Source organism: Columba livia, chromosome 1, assembly GCF_036013475.1.
Source record: "Columba livia isolate bColLiv1 breed racing homer chromosome 1, bColLiv1.pat.W.v2, whole genome shotgun sequence".
In the NCBI taxonomy this organism is placed as follows: domain Eukaryota; kingdom Metazoa; phylum Chordata; class Aves; order Columbiformes; family Columbidae; genus Columba; species Columba livia.
The window spans coordinates 119,158,337-119,173,368 of NC_088602.1; the positions used below are offsets into that span (position 1 = coordinate 119,158,337).

General features: G+C 37.2%; 1 protein-coding gene across 8 annotated transcripts in view; it reads left to right on the forward strand.

Annotated features, from left to right (window-relative positions):
- The window catches only part of HERC2 (HECT and RLD domain containing E3 ubiquitin protein ligase 2), a 114,882-nt gene that overhangs the window by 77,861 nt on the left and 21,989 nt on the right, over positions 1-15,032 (forward strand). For 7 of the 8 annotated variants that reach the window (XM_065075189.1, XM_065075209.1, XM_065075198.1 and 4 more), the window contains 15 exons: positions 1,646-1,790; positions 2,487-2,712; positions 3,608-3,779; positions 4,345-4,531; positions 5,312-5,452; positions 5,804-5,995; positions 8,725-8,878; positions 9,567-9,674; positions 10,817-10,948; positions 11,467-11,625; positions 11,717-11,835; positions 12,217-12,342; positions 13,275-13,430; positions 13,565-13,680; positions 13,802-14,000. In XM_065075189.1, coding sequence (XP_064931261.1) covers positions 1,646-1,790; positions 2,487-2,712; positions 3,608-3,779; positions 4,345-4,531; positions 5,312-5,452; positions 5,804-5,995; positions 8,725-8,878; positions 9,567-9,674; positions 10,817-10,948; positions 11,467-11,625; positions 11,717-11,835; positions 12,217-12,342; positions 13,275-13,430; positions 13,565-13,680; positions 13,802-14,000 — 2,332 coding nt within the window. The remainder of the gene's footprint in view (positions 1-1,645; positions 1,791-2,486; positions 2,713-3,607; positions 3,780-4,344; positions 4,532-5,311; positions 5,453-5,803; positions 5,996-8,724; positions 8,879-9,566; positions 9,675-10,816; positions 10,949-11,466; positions 11,626-11,716; positions 11,836-12,216; positions 12,343-13,274; positions 13,431-13,564; positions 13,681-13,801; positions 14,001-15,032) is intronic. The other variant, XM_065075239.1, reaches the window with a different exon arrangement.

Consider the following 15,032-nt stretch of genomic DNA (forward strand, 5'->3'; position numbering starts at 1 on the left):
GTTAATTCCACACTTTGGAGTGGAGTGGGAAAAGAGAACCTGAGAATTATAGTTCAGAGTATGTAACCTACAGCTGAAGCAGAGATGGAGAGTAAGGATGTAGTAGGTAGGGAAGTAAACTAAAATTCAGAGGAGATGGGACGAACTTCCTTGGAAACACAGGCTCAGAGGGCCACTGAGTTGTCAGTAATGATGCCTCAAAACAACAGCTGGTATGAGAAGGATCACCGAGAGTTATTCAGAAACTGGTTTTATTTTTCTTCTGTCTGCTTGCTTCTGCTTTGTTTTGAACACAGACCTGTTTTTTTGAGTTTATAAACCTTTCTGTAAAATTGGGAGCTTACTATATGGCATATCAGCTTCAGAGCTCTAACCAGATCAAAGTCTTACCCCATCCCCCCATCCTTGTGTAATGAGACTATGACCTGTTTGATGTATATCAAAGCTAAGAAGTCATAAAACGGTCATTTTTGTTGTATTATTTGTCAGCAATTGATTAATGATATGAAGAGAAACCCACAAAACCTCTGGTTTTATAAGTTCCTTCTATTTACAAAAGGGAGATGAAGTTTTAGCTGTGATGTTGTTTCTCAGAGTGGCCACAAGAAACTCTCTCTCACTTTCACCCATCTTTTAAATTCTTTTTTTTTTGTAGTGACAAAAGGACTAAGAGGAAAGGGAATCCAACAGTCTTTTAAGACCTCTGCAAAATTTTTGCTCATTCCTTCCTTCTCTCAGTTTGTCTTTACACTGTTACATCTAGTCATAAAATCTGTAGCTATTTCATGACATTACAGGTCTTCAAGGAGACTTTTTTGAGCTGTTTCAGCTGTGCTTGTCTGCACTTTAGGATGGCTGCATTGCTTCTGAACTTTTATTCTTCTTGAATTTGTACTGGTTTGAGGGAGACATCACAGCTTCTGTTACAGCTTTAGGTGGGCAATAGCATTGCATGTATCACATTCAGCTCCAGCATAATATAACCTTTCTTCAGAAAAATTGGTGTTGGTGGGTTGAGCAGCAGAACTGAGTGAATAGTTGCTAAAACCACAGCGGAAAAAATCTCAGGGGTTTTTTGTGTTTGTTTTTTTTCTTCTTTACTGATATTCTTAGAGGCATTTTAAGATGTTTACATTACTTTTGTATGTGATATACTTTTACTGCAGTTTGTGTATAGCAATTTTTGAAGAATTTAAGCCATAGAGACTTGAAAACCTACACTGAAGATTGCAATAGTGTGAAAAAATTCATTTCTGAAAACATGTTAGTTCACATATATCTGTTATTGTTAGGTTTATCCTAAGGCATATAAATCTGTCCAAGTCTATCAAAACACATCAATTTTTTAAGTATGTACAATTGCAGTGTTACTGCAACAGAGGATATTCAGTGTAATCACAGTTGCACTATGTACAAAAATTAGTCATAATGATACCTGTTCTTTACTGAGGTGAGAAGTTAGAGTCACAGAACTGCGGTCATCCTAATTTTCGGGCCTTTGTGATTCAGATTTGAAGAATTTACTAGTTGCTGCTTGTGTTTAATTCCAGTGATAAACAAAGTGTTTTCATTTAGGAAGCTACATTGACAGAGGAATGTGTAAACAATAGAATTGTTTGAATTTTATGCTTACTGTCTGTTGCAGGGGTAAGGGCGACTACTTCAGGCTGGGCCATGGCACAGATGTACATGTACGAAAGCCACAAGTTGTGGAAGGACTGAGGGGTAAAAAGATTGTGCACGTGGCTGTAGGCGCACTCCATTGTCTCGCGGTTACTGACACGGGACAGGTACGTTGTGCGTCACCTGCTTTTTTCCTTGATCCAGAAAGGAATAAACTAAACTGCTGAGGAAGAAGAGTGCAATAGCATCAGTGCTGATAAAATGGAATAAAAATGTCAATTGGTATTTATTTACTTTTTAAAGTCCTGAATAAATATAAGCATGATTGTAATTTTAAATATATTAGCTTTCATATTATTATTAGAGTTTAAATGTTACCATAGTAGCTTTTGTAATATTTTCCTAGTTTGTTTATTATCTCGTGATCAATTTCCTGCTTCTCACTCTTGAAATGTAACAGCAGTCATAGTATTCTGGACAGATTTTTCTCCTGTGATCCAGCATTATCATTACCTAGTATTGATTCAGTTCCCCAATGTAAATACTTTGCACCTAATTCTTCTAACTTACTGACTTACTGTTCACTGTAATAATTTATGAGTCAATGTATGATTTCTGAATTTGCAGTAATATATGAATCCTCAGATAAAGTGCTGCTTTGAATGTTTTTTTTTTTTATTTTAAAGTATGATAATGCTTGCATTATTTAACAGGCGGGAAAAAAAAGTGCCAGCAATAGGTTCTCTAAAGTGTCCTAGATTAATAATACAAATCACTAAGATTGCTTTTTTCAAATTTTTAAGAAAACAATTAAATGAAGCAACTAGTGAAGCAAAGTAATGTGTGGAAATGTTTACTGGCAGGTTTACGCTTGGGGTGACAATGACCATGGGCAACAAGGCAATGGAACTACTACAGTCAATAGAAAGCCCACGCTTGTCCAGGGCTTGGAAGGCCAGAAAATCACCCGGGTTGCTTGTGGGTCTTCCCACAGTGTAGCATGGACAACAGTGGATGTAGCTACACCAGCTGTTCATGAACCAGTGCTTTTCCAGACAGCGAGGGACCCTTTAGGTGCATCTTATCTTGGTTGGTATTTATTGGCTTATATTGTTATTTGGGTTTTTTTTTGTTTTGTTTTGTGTTTAATCCCATTAGAGAGTTCGTTGTGTGTATAGTTTAATAGGTGACAGAAGAGCACAAAAAGGAAACTCTCTTTTAAAAAAACACCACAAAAAACCCAGCAGGAAACATACACACTTCTACAAATATCCCAACAAAATCTCTACCGGAAAGTAGAAGTTGTAAGTGACTTTAATCAGAAGTATAATTAGTTTGAACTTTTGTTGTGCTTCAAGAAGTTAAAATGCAACATGCTTTATGAAATGCCCCAAAGACTTGGTATTTAATATGGGATAGAGCTTTATGGAGGTAATTGTAGATGGATGCTACTGTAGTATTGGTGGTCTTACATGATACCGGTTGCTATAATTCTTGGTGCTACTGTCAACGTTTTGTTTCTAAGGTAAGTGACTTAAGAATTAGGGAGGCAAAACAGCAGGTTTTTTTGTGTTGAATATAAAAGCTAATTAAGCCTTCGTGAATAAGGCAATGTAATTTAAAGAGAGTAAGAGCTATATATATATTATTTGATTAGTATTTTTAAGACTACCTAATATTCTTGTTATTTGAGAAACTTCTGTGTAAGTAAAACTTGTTTTAGATGCTGATCACAAAAATATTAATATCTATATTACCTTAATCTTCCTAAGTAAGTAACAAGGAGGAACACTATTTTATGAAAGCCTTTGCTGCAAAGCCTCAGTATTGATTTTATGTTGTAACTGTAGACACTGCAGTTTAAGAATCTACTGTAGAGTTAGTTTTACAGTCATCTTTCTGACTAAAAAAATTAGATAAATCAGTTCCAGTTATGTATTACACCATTATAAAAAGCTCTTGCTGTTTTTCCCCCTCATTCCAGGTGTTCCTTCAGATGCAGATTCTTCTGCTGCCAGTAACAAAATTAGTGGGGCAAACAGTTCCAAGCCGAATCGCCCTTCCCTTGCAAAGATTCTCCTGTCACTTGATGGGAACGTTGCTAAACAGCAGGCATTATCTCATATACTGATGGCATTACAAATCATGTATGCCAGGTAGGCACGCAAACTTTCCTGTCTTTTGCAGAGCGAAACATGACATAACTTACTGTCTAGTAGGGTCTTCTGATTCAGTTATACATTGTTTCACAAATATGGACTCTTCAGGATAGGCCTAAGCTCAATTTAATTTTTTTTATATTGATTTTAGCTTTATGCTCTTAATGCTTTCTTTACAGGAGCTCCCAGTACCTGGGGGGAAAAATGTTTAAGAATGCTCAAGTAAATCACGTAAAAGGAGTTTAAGTAAATCACGATAGATGACATGGAGGAAGCGGTGGGGGCCAGGGTGGAAAGAACAACAGAACTTTATAGTGCCCTCCTTGTTGGTAGAGAACAGAGTATTTGTGCTAAAATTTATGAAGAGGAACTCATGTAAAATAGTGGCCTTAAAACACCATATTTAAGCATCAGGCCCAAAGGAGAATGGAGATAAAACTACTCTCTCATTTCAGAGCTTGGAAACCTTTCCTTATTTTATTAAGACAAGCTAACATATTTTTTCTAAGTGCAACAAGGGAGTATAATTAGCTTTATGTTAATCTCTCCTCAATTATTTCAGGGATGCAGTTGTTGGAGCGTTGATGCCAGCAAGTATGATTGCACCGGTAGAGTGTCCCTCTTCATCACCAGCCCCCCCATCAGATGCTACTTCTGCAGGAAGCCCTGCCAGTGGAGACGAGTGCGGGCTTGGAGGAGATGTAGAAGAGAGGCTGAGCCCAAACCCGTGGCAGGACAGGAGAGGGGAGGTAAAGGGTTGAGTGGATTTTTCCATCAGTATTTAAGAATAAAGCTGAAAAATATTGTCCTGTTTAGTCTGATAATAGCAGAGATTAAACAGTTCTTTGATGCTCTGATGTCAGGAGTGGGTATTCTACGTGTTTCAGATTTGGAAAAAGTGAAGTTTTAGTGTGAAATCAGTTTTGAACTTTCAAAATGCACTGTGTCATTTAAATGCAATTGTGGTGATTTCTAATAGTATTTTAGAATTAACAAGAAAATATTAACCATGTGACCAGGTATGAAATTAATTTTACAGGAGTGATCTTTAAATAAAAAAGTCAACATCTAAGGGAAAATTTGACAGTTATTTAATGATATGTAATTGTGAACTTATATCAACTAAAGTACACAGGAGGACCTGAACGGAGTTCTGGCATGTTGATTCTCTACTGCAAACAGAAGCAGAAAAAAGAAAAGGCTTGCTACTGAAGAGTTCTTTTCCTTTAACAGACTATTAAATTGACACGTGTTGTTAGGTCTTGTCTTGTACATTGTAGGCTTTTCTGCAGGCACTGATGTTTTATTGTACGTTTTTGTAGCAGCTGGCATTGAGGGGGTTGTTGGCTGGTTTGCCAGGGAACAAAAAAATAGAAGCTAAAGGTACAAGGAATTAATCTATTCGCTTTGAATTTATGGCTGTTTCTACATTGCTTCAGTCTTTGAACATAAGTCCTTCTAATAAATAATTAGATTCCTAAAGGTTTTACAGTATCTTGCTGCAGCTTTTGTTAATTATTATTTGTTAGGTTGTTTCTTCAGAAGATGCTGTGACACCGTCTGCTGTAACTCCGTCAGCTGCTGCTGCCTCTTCCCGTCCTTTCATTCCAGTCACAGATGATCCTGGAGCTGCCAGTATCATCGCAGAAACCATGACAAAAACCAAAGAAGTAATGTTGTTAATACCTTCCTTAAAAATGAAGTCCTTGCCATGCTCATATCAAGCAGTTTTGCAGTTTTGCTTTTTTTTTTTTTTTTTTTTTAAATGCTTTTAAAGTTATTCCGTATATGATTGCATTTTGAAAATCTATCCAAAGACAAATGGATTTTTTTTTTTTTTGGTCTGAAGTTAAACTTTTAGAAGAACTTTTTCACTTGAGAAATGTGTTTAACAGTAGGTTAATTTTGAGGCCATATAATCCTGGTCCTCTGAACTTCTTCAGACAAGTTAACTTGTTCAGATTCAGTGAGATACTCCTTTCATCTTCACTGCCTAAATATTTCTTCAATTTGTTTTGTAGGATGTGGAAAGTCAGAGTAAAGTATCTGGGCCAGAACCTCAGTACTTGGATGAGTTTACGAGTCTGTTGGTACCAGATGACACACGAGTCATGGTTGACCTGCTAAAGCTTGCTGTGTCCAACCGAGCAGGCGAAAAGGGAAGAGACGTTCTTTCGGCTGTTCTGTCTGGTATGGGCACAGCTTACCCACAGGTCAGCTTTTGTTACTCTTGCATTTTAACTATGTCCTTCTTAGTAGTAGCTTACTAGGCTATTTTCTTGTTTTTGAAGTGCAGTTCAACATACTGAGAAACTTAATAAAAACGAAAATTCGAGTTGAACTTAAATGCTTGTGAGCCTTCATGATGCCCCTCATCATAAGATTGACATTGAAGCGCTAGAGGGAGCACAGAGGAGGGTGCCGAAGCTGGGGAGGGGTCTGAACACAAGTCTGATGAGGAGTGGCTGAGGGAACTGGGGCTGTTGAGCCTGGAGAAAAGGAGGCTGAGAGGAGGCCTTATCACTGTCTGCAGCCACCTGAAAGGAGATTGTAGCATGGAGGGGGTTGGTCTCTTCTCCCAAGTAACAAGTGATAGGATGAGAGGAAATGGCACATCAGGTTGTGCCAGGGGAGGTTTATGTTGGACATTAGGAAGAAATTCTTCACAGAAAGGGTTGTCAGCACTGGAACAGGCTGCCCAGGGAAGTGGTGGAGTCACCAGCCCTGGAGGGGTTTGAAATGGGTATAGATGAGGTTCTTAGGGACATGGTTTAGTCCTAGAGTTAGGTTATGGTTGGACTCGATGATCCTGAGGGTCTCTTCCAACTGAAGTGATGCTGTGGTTCTATCGCATGAATACATGCATGTGCTAGAAATGTCAATAACAGACAATTTCCTTGATTTGTCATGATGCAATTAGACATTAAAATAGAAGCTTAATGAACTTTATCTATATATTGAACAAGTGTCTTTGTTTATTGGAATGAAGCTGAATTAAACGAAGCCATCTTTCCTGGATCAGTGGAATGTTAGTTTAAAAACTTCCATGCTTGTTGTGTTTTGCATCCAAGTTAATTTTTCCAATTAATGCAGTCAGTATTGTTAGCTAAAAATGCTGTTAATACATTATTAACAATATAGTAATTTTTCTTAGTTTTGATGCACTGAACTTTGTAACTATTTACAAAGTATGCGTGGTTGTGGGGTTTTTTGGGACAACTGACAAACAGGTCAAAATGCTTTAATATTTGTTACCAACAGCTATATGAAAGAATATTAACAATCATAAATTATTTATGTAATATCTGCCTATAGTAATGAATTGAAAGTTGCTTAATGTTTCTTGTAGTTTTACCCTTTGAATTTTTTTTTTCTAATGAGTAACAATGCAGTTATTTTAATATGATCATATGATGTAATTAATTTATGGCTTTGCACCACTTAAAGGCTGATTTGAAACACTGGAAGTGATTATACAAAGCTGATTTTTGTGTTCTTTTATAAAACTTGGCTTCAGTGACCAGAAAGATGCGTAATGACTTTGCTAAGGAGTATGCATTGAATTGAGGGAAATTTTATTTATTAATGGTATAAATGACAACAACTGCTTCGGTTTCAAACAATGAAATCTTACGGTATCTGTGTCCAGGTAAACTTGGATTGTGGGAAAGCCTAATTGATGCTATTCGTGTAGAGGCATTTCAGTGGCATTTCTCAAATTGTTACTTACCCCCACCCCAGTTTTCAAACTCCTTACATTAATTGGTTGTGTATGCCCATATTCTGGGTATACACCCCTCCCACACCAATTAGATGCACACTATATATACACTTAAACTTTACATCTGGTTTTTTTGCTTCTAGCATTAATAGTGAGTAGCTGAACAACTTTGTGGGTGTTTGTTGTGATTGTTTGGGTGTTTTTTGTCATTGGTGGTGGTTTTTTTGGTTAGTTGTTTCACCTCCAGAGTCAGAATTTTTATTTGAAACTGCTCTTTAAAAATGAGTACTATTGGAATTTTCTCTTTAAAAATGCTTTGCAGTATTACATATTGGTTAAACATTTAGAATAGAATAGACCATATCAGCAAGAAGGGACCTACAATGATCATATAGTCCAATTGCCTGACCACTTCAGGGCTGACCAAAAGTTATAGCGTGTTATTAAGCGCCTTGTGTAAACGCCCCTTAAACACTGAGAGGTTTGAGGCATTGACCTCTCTAGGAAACCTGTTCCAGTGTTTGACCACTGTCTCAGTAAGTAAATTCTTCCCAATGCCCAGTCTCAGCCTCCCCTGGTGCAGCTTTGAGCCATTCCCACGTGTCCCATCACTGGATCCCAAGGAGCAGAGCTCAGCACCTCCCTGTCCCCTTCCCCTCCTCAGAAGCTGCAGAGTCATGAGGTCGCCCCTCAGCCTCCCGCTCTCCAAACTAGACAAGCCCAGAGTCCTCAGCTGTTCCTCCCGGGACTTGCCTTCCAGCCCCTGTCACCAGCTTTGTTGCCTCCTCTGGAGGCATTCAAGGGCCTTCACACCCTTCTTGAGTTGTGGGGCCCAGAACTGCACATGGTGCTAGAAGTGAGGCTGCATCAACGCTGAATACAGTGGGAGACTCACAACTTTCATTAAGCTCTCGGCCTGTGCTTCACAGTTTAGATTTTACAGTGTTTTTGTATGTTTTGGTTTTTTTGGTCTGTAAGGGGAAAACAATTTTTTTGTGTTGTCATTTACTTACTGCAAACTTGTTTGGCTTTTAGGAGTTTTTCTAGCTTTAACATCACCAAAAAGAGTACTTTTGAATGAATATGATTGTTTATGAATTGGAATTCCGAAAACGAGTGATCTATTTACTTATTTTAAATTTGGGAAGAATAGTAGTTAGCTTGGATTTCTTGGACTAACCAAACTTACTGTTCGTAAAGTATATGTTTTTCTTTCCTTAGGTTGCTGATATGTTGTTGGAGCTGTGTGTTACTGAACTAGAAGATGTGGCAACTGATTCACAAAGTGGTCGCCTCTCTTCACAACCGGTTGTGGTAGAAAGCAGCCACCCGTATACTGATGACACGTCTTCTAGTGGCACAGTTAAAATACCAGGTATGGAATTCTTATGGTACTAAAATTCAGTTAATTTTTCAAGCCTGCATGCACAACATTTTTCCTTAGCTTACAAAACTGTTTATTGAGCTTCTAAAGCAACGTTACATGTCCTGTTGCTATAAGAAGTGTTGTTAAAACACTTACTGCATGAGCATCTTGATCCTGTGAAATGTGCATTTTTGGGTTTGCTGGCTGTGACTGCAGCTGTATATCCTTGCTGTTTTCTGTTCAGTTGTGAAGCTGAGAAGGACGGAGTCTTTTTCAGGGTCAGTAATTGAACACCTGTCTTTAGCATTAAGGAAATAATTTGTTTTAATGCTGTCTTTTCATTTTGTGCTTCCTTCACTAAGTTACCTAGTACTTAACAAAAGGTACAGGCAACAAAGAGCTATTTGCCTTCACTGTAAATAGACAACTTTTTTGTTGCAGCTCTAGTTGGGAATGTTCTGAATATAGTCTTCTGTCTGCTAGCCTTTAGTCACATGAGCTTGCTGTGATGTAAGCCTTTCAAAGAGAGGAAATTACAGACAAATAGTGTCATTAAACCCAAGGAAGTTATTTTTATTAATGAGCGCTATGGCTTCCAGACAACTGTGTTTGATTTCATGTGGATTTCTAAAGTACTGCATTTGTTCATGACTTTGACTGCGCAGTAGAAGTGTGTAAACTCTTTGTTGCTGTTTAGGTGCTGAGGGACTGAGGGTAGAATTTGATCGCCAGTGTTCTACAGAGCGGCGGCACGATCCACTCACCATAATGGATGGTGTCAACAGAATTGTTTCCGTCCGATCAGGTTATGAGAACTAGTGCTCTTCGAAAATGTCTCATGTGATTTACTGTTAAGTGCTGAATGAAACGTACCGCTTGTCTGTGACTGACTTACTGTGAGGGATACACCAAGAAAAAAAGAGGAAAATCTATGTAAATTGATACTCTGTTTTAACCTAAAGAAGATGTAGAATCTAGACACAGACATGTAAGAGTGATCTTGCATCTTTGAATGTAAAGAATCTATCAGAAGAGCATGTTGTCGTGCTCTTCCTAAGAGCAGTTAGAGTGTAATGAATCAGTGTTTAGCACTCCCGCCAGTGTGTGAATTTCTGTCTAACCAAAGTATATTTTAGCAGACTGGAACACAATTGGAAAAGGGTACTTTTTTCGCTAGCTTTTTTTTTTCTTTTTTTGAGTTATACTTAGAGAAATTTGAACTTTCATACAGTCAAGACAAATGCTCTTCTGCTGTCGAATGCCCAAAATATTATCTAGGCGCTCTCTTTCTGTTCTCTACTCTGGCCTATGTGTGTGACACTCAAAGAAATCTTCCCATCTTTTATCCTCTTATCTCTGATTTAAGTTTTAAGCACTATTAATTTGCAGTAGATTTTTAGAGGAATGTTTTTAATCTCATCACATTTTACACTGAACTACTCATAGATTGCATCATGTGCAAGGGTCCTGATAGTTACTGCCTGTGCTTAACATTTCTGGGCTTTTACTGTTGACTAATTTTCTTCAGACTGTTTCAGATGCACATGTGTCTCATTATTGAGATATTTCCAATTGGATTTCTGGTTGGAAAAAGCTGTGAAGCTTAATTTAATGTATATGTTGTTTTATTTTTTGTTACATTAAAAGATAATTTGAAAGTAGGACAATGTATTTCAGTAAGACCTCATAGTTGTCTTTTGAATGTGGTATGGAAAGTACTGAGGATATCTGTTAGCAGTGTGAATCGAACTGTTTAAGACTTAAGTTGTGTTAGTGTAACATCCTTATAGTTAATGTTTATGTACTTCACATAGCTTTTTTTCTTTTCCGTGAATACGTTTATGTGATGTTTATAATATACAACCATGGAGGGAAGTTTCTATTGATGAGGGCCTGGCATGGGCTCAAACAGTATAATGAATATGTTCATATTACCTGCTGTAACAGGTCGTGAGTGGTCAGATTGGTCAAGTGAATTGCGAATTCCAGGTGATGAACTAAAGTGGAAGTTCATCAGTGATGGCTCTGTGAATGGATGGGGATGGCGATTCACTGTTTACCCTATCATGCCAGCTGCAGGTAAGGTATCATATATGGTGTTTACAGAAGGATTAGAGAGTAGATTTACATGTCTGTTTATTACAGTTGCATTTATTGCAAGATATTTACATGCCCATGTTCAATAGTACATTTTCATAAATACTAAGAAAACATTTTCATTCATACTAAGAAAACATTTTCAATAAAGTCTTGAGAGGTGCACTTGTACATAGGGAAGAGATTAAAATATTTTGTGATCACTCCGTTTTTCCTCTTCATCAGTGAAAAGAGGATACTTTGCAGCACATTTCATCTGATTTTTTTTTTTTTTTTTTTTTTTTAATAATGAATCTATTTTGGAATTAGGTGAATTATGTTATGAAAGTGCGCCTTTCTTCCAGTCCCTTCAAAGGGAGGTGGAATGGACTAGTGCAGATGCAGACTTGTACTGTAGACTGCTGTGTTTGGTCAGCCAAATCCTGCCTATGTTCTGTTCTTACTCTAGTGTGAGGATAAATCTTCCCCACCTTTTGTTTTATTGTTTTTGTTTCTTGCAGGCCCCAAAGACCTTCTCTCAGATCGTTGCATTCTTTCATGTCCCTCGATGGACTTGGTTACGTGTTTGTTGGATTTTCGCCTAAATTTTGCCTCTAACAGGAGTATAGTTCCTCGCTTGGCAGCTTCTCTTGCAGCTTGTGCTCAACTGAGTGCCTTAGGTAGGTGTTGTCTTAAACTAAAGCCTATTTGGTTGAAGCTAAAAAGATTGTTTTAAGTAAATATCTTCTGTGTGTGCTTATGTTTCCTTAGCTGCTGGCCACAGAATGTGGGCCTTGCAGAGGCTACGAAAACTGCTCACAACAGAGTTTGGCCAGTCTATTAACATCAACCGGATTCTAGGGGATAACGATGGAGAAACACGAGCTTTGGTAAGAAGGCAGTCATGCTCCCCTCTTCACATTTTTCATACTAAGATGTATGTGAAGCGTTAAAATGCTGGCCCTGGAGTACAACATTTTTGTTATTAATGGTAAAAAAAGAAGTGTACAAATGAATAGTTTTCTTGCACAGGTCTGCAAGTCTGTGAAGGTATTCCATTTTATAGAAAAATTCCAATAATGTGTGGATGTCATTTTGGAATTGCCAAAATGACATAGAAATACTTTTCTATTAGGAAATAGATGTAGATGATACTTCACGTAGCTAACTGCAGTTTGGGAAGTTAGTTAGGTTTTGTCATGGTCATCTAAGTAGTGTACTTTTAAAATACATACAGTAAGACTAACTTTCTAGTTCTGTGGTTTCTCTAGAGTTTCACAGGGAGTGCTTTAGCCGCTTTGGTTAAAGGTCTTCCAGAAGCTTTGCAGCGACAGTTTGACTATGAAGACCCCATTGTGAGAGGTGGCAAACAATTGCTCCACAGCCCTTTCTTTAAGGTAATGGGGTACAATCAGTAAATAATTGATTAGTATACTTCTGACTTGTTTTTTTTTTTTTTTTTTTTTTTTTTTTTTTTGTGAGATGTGGTATGGTCACCTAGTCCTATATTAGAAACATTTTCTGACAAAATCAGAATATCACTTCCAAAAGGAGTACCTAGCTAGGCAAAGATGAGTAGGTCAGAAAAATATCTTGGGAGTACAGTAGACTACGCTTTCTGATAAGTGATTTCTGAGTTGTCCTAATAGCAGTGTTGTGTATTTTTATTTACTTAAATACTTTGAAGCTTTTGTTTACATCTAGTTGGAACAGATAAGAATGTCTTGAAAGGAAGACTGTTCCGTTTTGAACCCTGTACTTCAAAGTCAAAATAAACAAACTGAGGAAGCCTAGAGAAGAGTAACAAGAATAAAAGGCTGAAAAAGCCTCATATGTAGTAAAAGTTAAACTAAGAGGACTTATCTATATTAAAGAAAATAAATTCTTAAAATATGTAAAAATTCATATAGGAAAGAAGTAATCATTTGTTCACAATCTTCCATCAGCAACGTTGATTTGAAATTGAATCAAATTGAAAATTTATTTAATCGTATGAAGGAGACTTACTTTAGAAATGGAAGGTTAAAAGTTCCACACCTGGCATTTGGTATAGAAAAGTTAATTAATCTAGGAGGGTTTATCACACGTGGGTAGTGAAAATTTCTGGATCAAAAAAGGAAATTAGATACATATCCATGTGAAATACTGTTAGCTGCTGCCCCATCAATGGCAGTAATGAAGATGGCTTTTAATATCCTTTGCACTTTACATGTCTTTGAGACTATGTTAGGCCTTACTGATCTATGAGCTGTTCAACTACATGAAAAGCATATTACATTTTATTATACATTTTTGGTACATCTCTAAAATGTTTTTTGATTATCTGCAGGTGCTTGTGGCTCTTGCTTGTGATCTGGAGTTGGACACTCTTCCTTGTTGTGCAGAGACCCACAAATGGGCCTGGTTCAGGAGATACTGTATGGCATCCAGGGTTGCTGTGGCTCTCGATAAAAGGACACCATTACCTCGCCTTTTCCTTGATGAGGTACTGCACGAATATTTTAAATGGTTCATGGAATATTTAAAAAGATATATACTGAGTTTGAAGTATTTTATGCCAAATGTGGTACAAGTAACTGATAGCTTGAATAATGTTGTTTAATTCAAAATATTTTACAGGTGGCAAAGAAAATCCGAGAATTAATGGCAGATAATGAAAATATGGATGTTCTTCATGAGTGCCATGATGTCTTCAAGAGAGAACAGGATGAGCAGCTTGTCCAGTGGATGAATAGGTTATTTCTTTCAACTGTTATTGGTTTGGTCTTGTGATGCTTCATTGTTCTACAGTGATAAAACACATTTTTTATTATTTCTTAAAAGCTCTTTTAAAATTTTGGTTTGCATTTTCTGCAGACGGCCTGATGATTGGACGCTTTCAGCTGGAGGCAGTGGCACGATTTATGGTTGGGGTCATAACCACAGAGGACAACTTGGTGGGATTGAAGGGGCAAAAGTCAAAGTCCCAACTCCATGTGAAGCTCTTGCTACACTTAGACCAGTGCAGTTAATTGGTGGTGAACAGACTCTGTTTGCAGTGACTGCTGACGGGAAAGTAAGGATACAACACATAATTGTTTGTTAGACTGCCTTGAAATATTTCATTTTCAGTCAAAATACATTCAGCTTAATGAAAAATAATATGCGTAGCATGGATTATTTTTATCATTATTATTACTAACACTGCTACTATTGGTTTATTTTATTTTTTTAAAGAAACAGAACTATAGCAACTCTACCAGTGCAGTCTAAAAATTCAGTGTACTGTACCATTAAATGCATGGAACTAGATATGTATTTTAGTTGTCAGTTCAAAACGGAGATCAGATTTTGGAAAACAAAGCTGAATACCTGTAACGTGCTCACAGTCTCATAAAAGAGGACAGACAGTAAAATGTTATGACAATGATGCCTCTCAAACAGGGGAGAGGTATAATTGGAATCTCAGGTTGTTCACAGTTGGCTAAATGCCTCTAAGTTAGATATTGCAGGTTCTAATTAGCAGATGCTGAAATCCTGAGAGAAAAGGAGCACTGTGCAGAGGTTTAGTGCAAGGTACAGGAAAAATAAGTTCACAAATTGAAATAAAGTACTTATTTATATACAGATGGCAGCTTTGTGTAAAGAATGTAATTGAGAATTTTAGCTAGAACGTTTTGTAAGTTACATTCATGTTGTGAGATACTCTCATGATTTTGTCCTCAGCAGTCAGTATCATCCTTGTTAATGAGCCACAGAAGGGTAAGGGGCAGATTAATGATGTTACTTGGCATCATTCTGTTGAGAGAAATTACTTTCAGATAGATGAAAGGAGGGTGAAAAGCAGTACTTAAAAATGTATTTATGGGATGGGAGAGGAAGAAGTAACTGTGTTTAGGTGTGTATATTCCACAGAAGAAAGAAAACTGGAATAGTGCTGCTTGAAAGAAACCTACAGGTGATAAACGATTCTGTAACATTATCACACAGAGCTCTGGTTTCTTGATACTTTTACAAAGTCAGCCTTAGGTTTGAAAATGACATATCTCATTGACCTATATGTAGCTATATTTTCACTCGTTTGTGTATGCAATATTTCAAAATACTT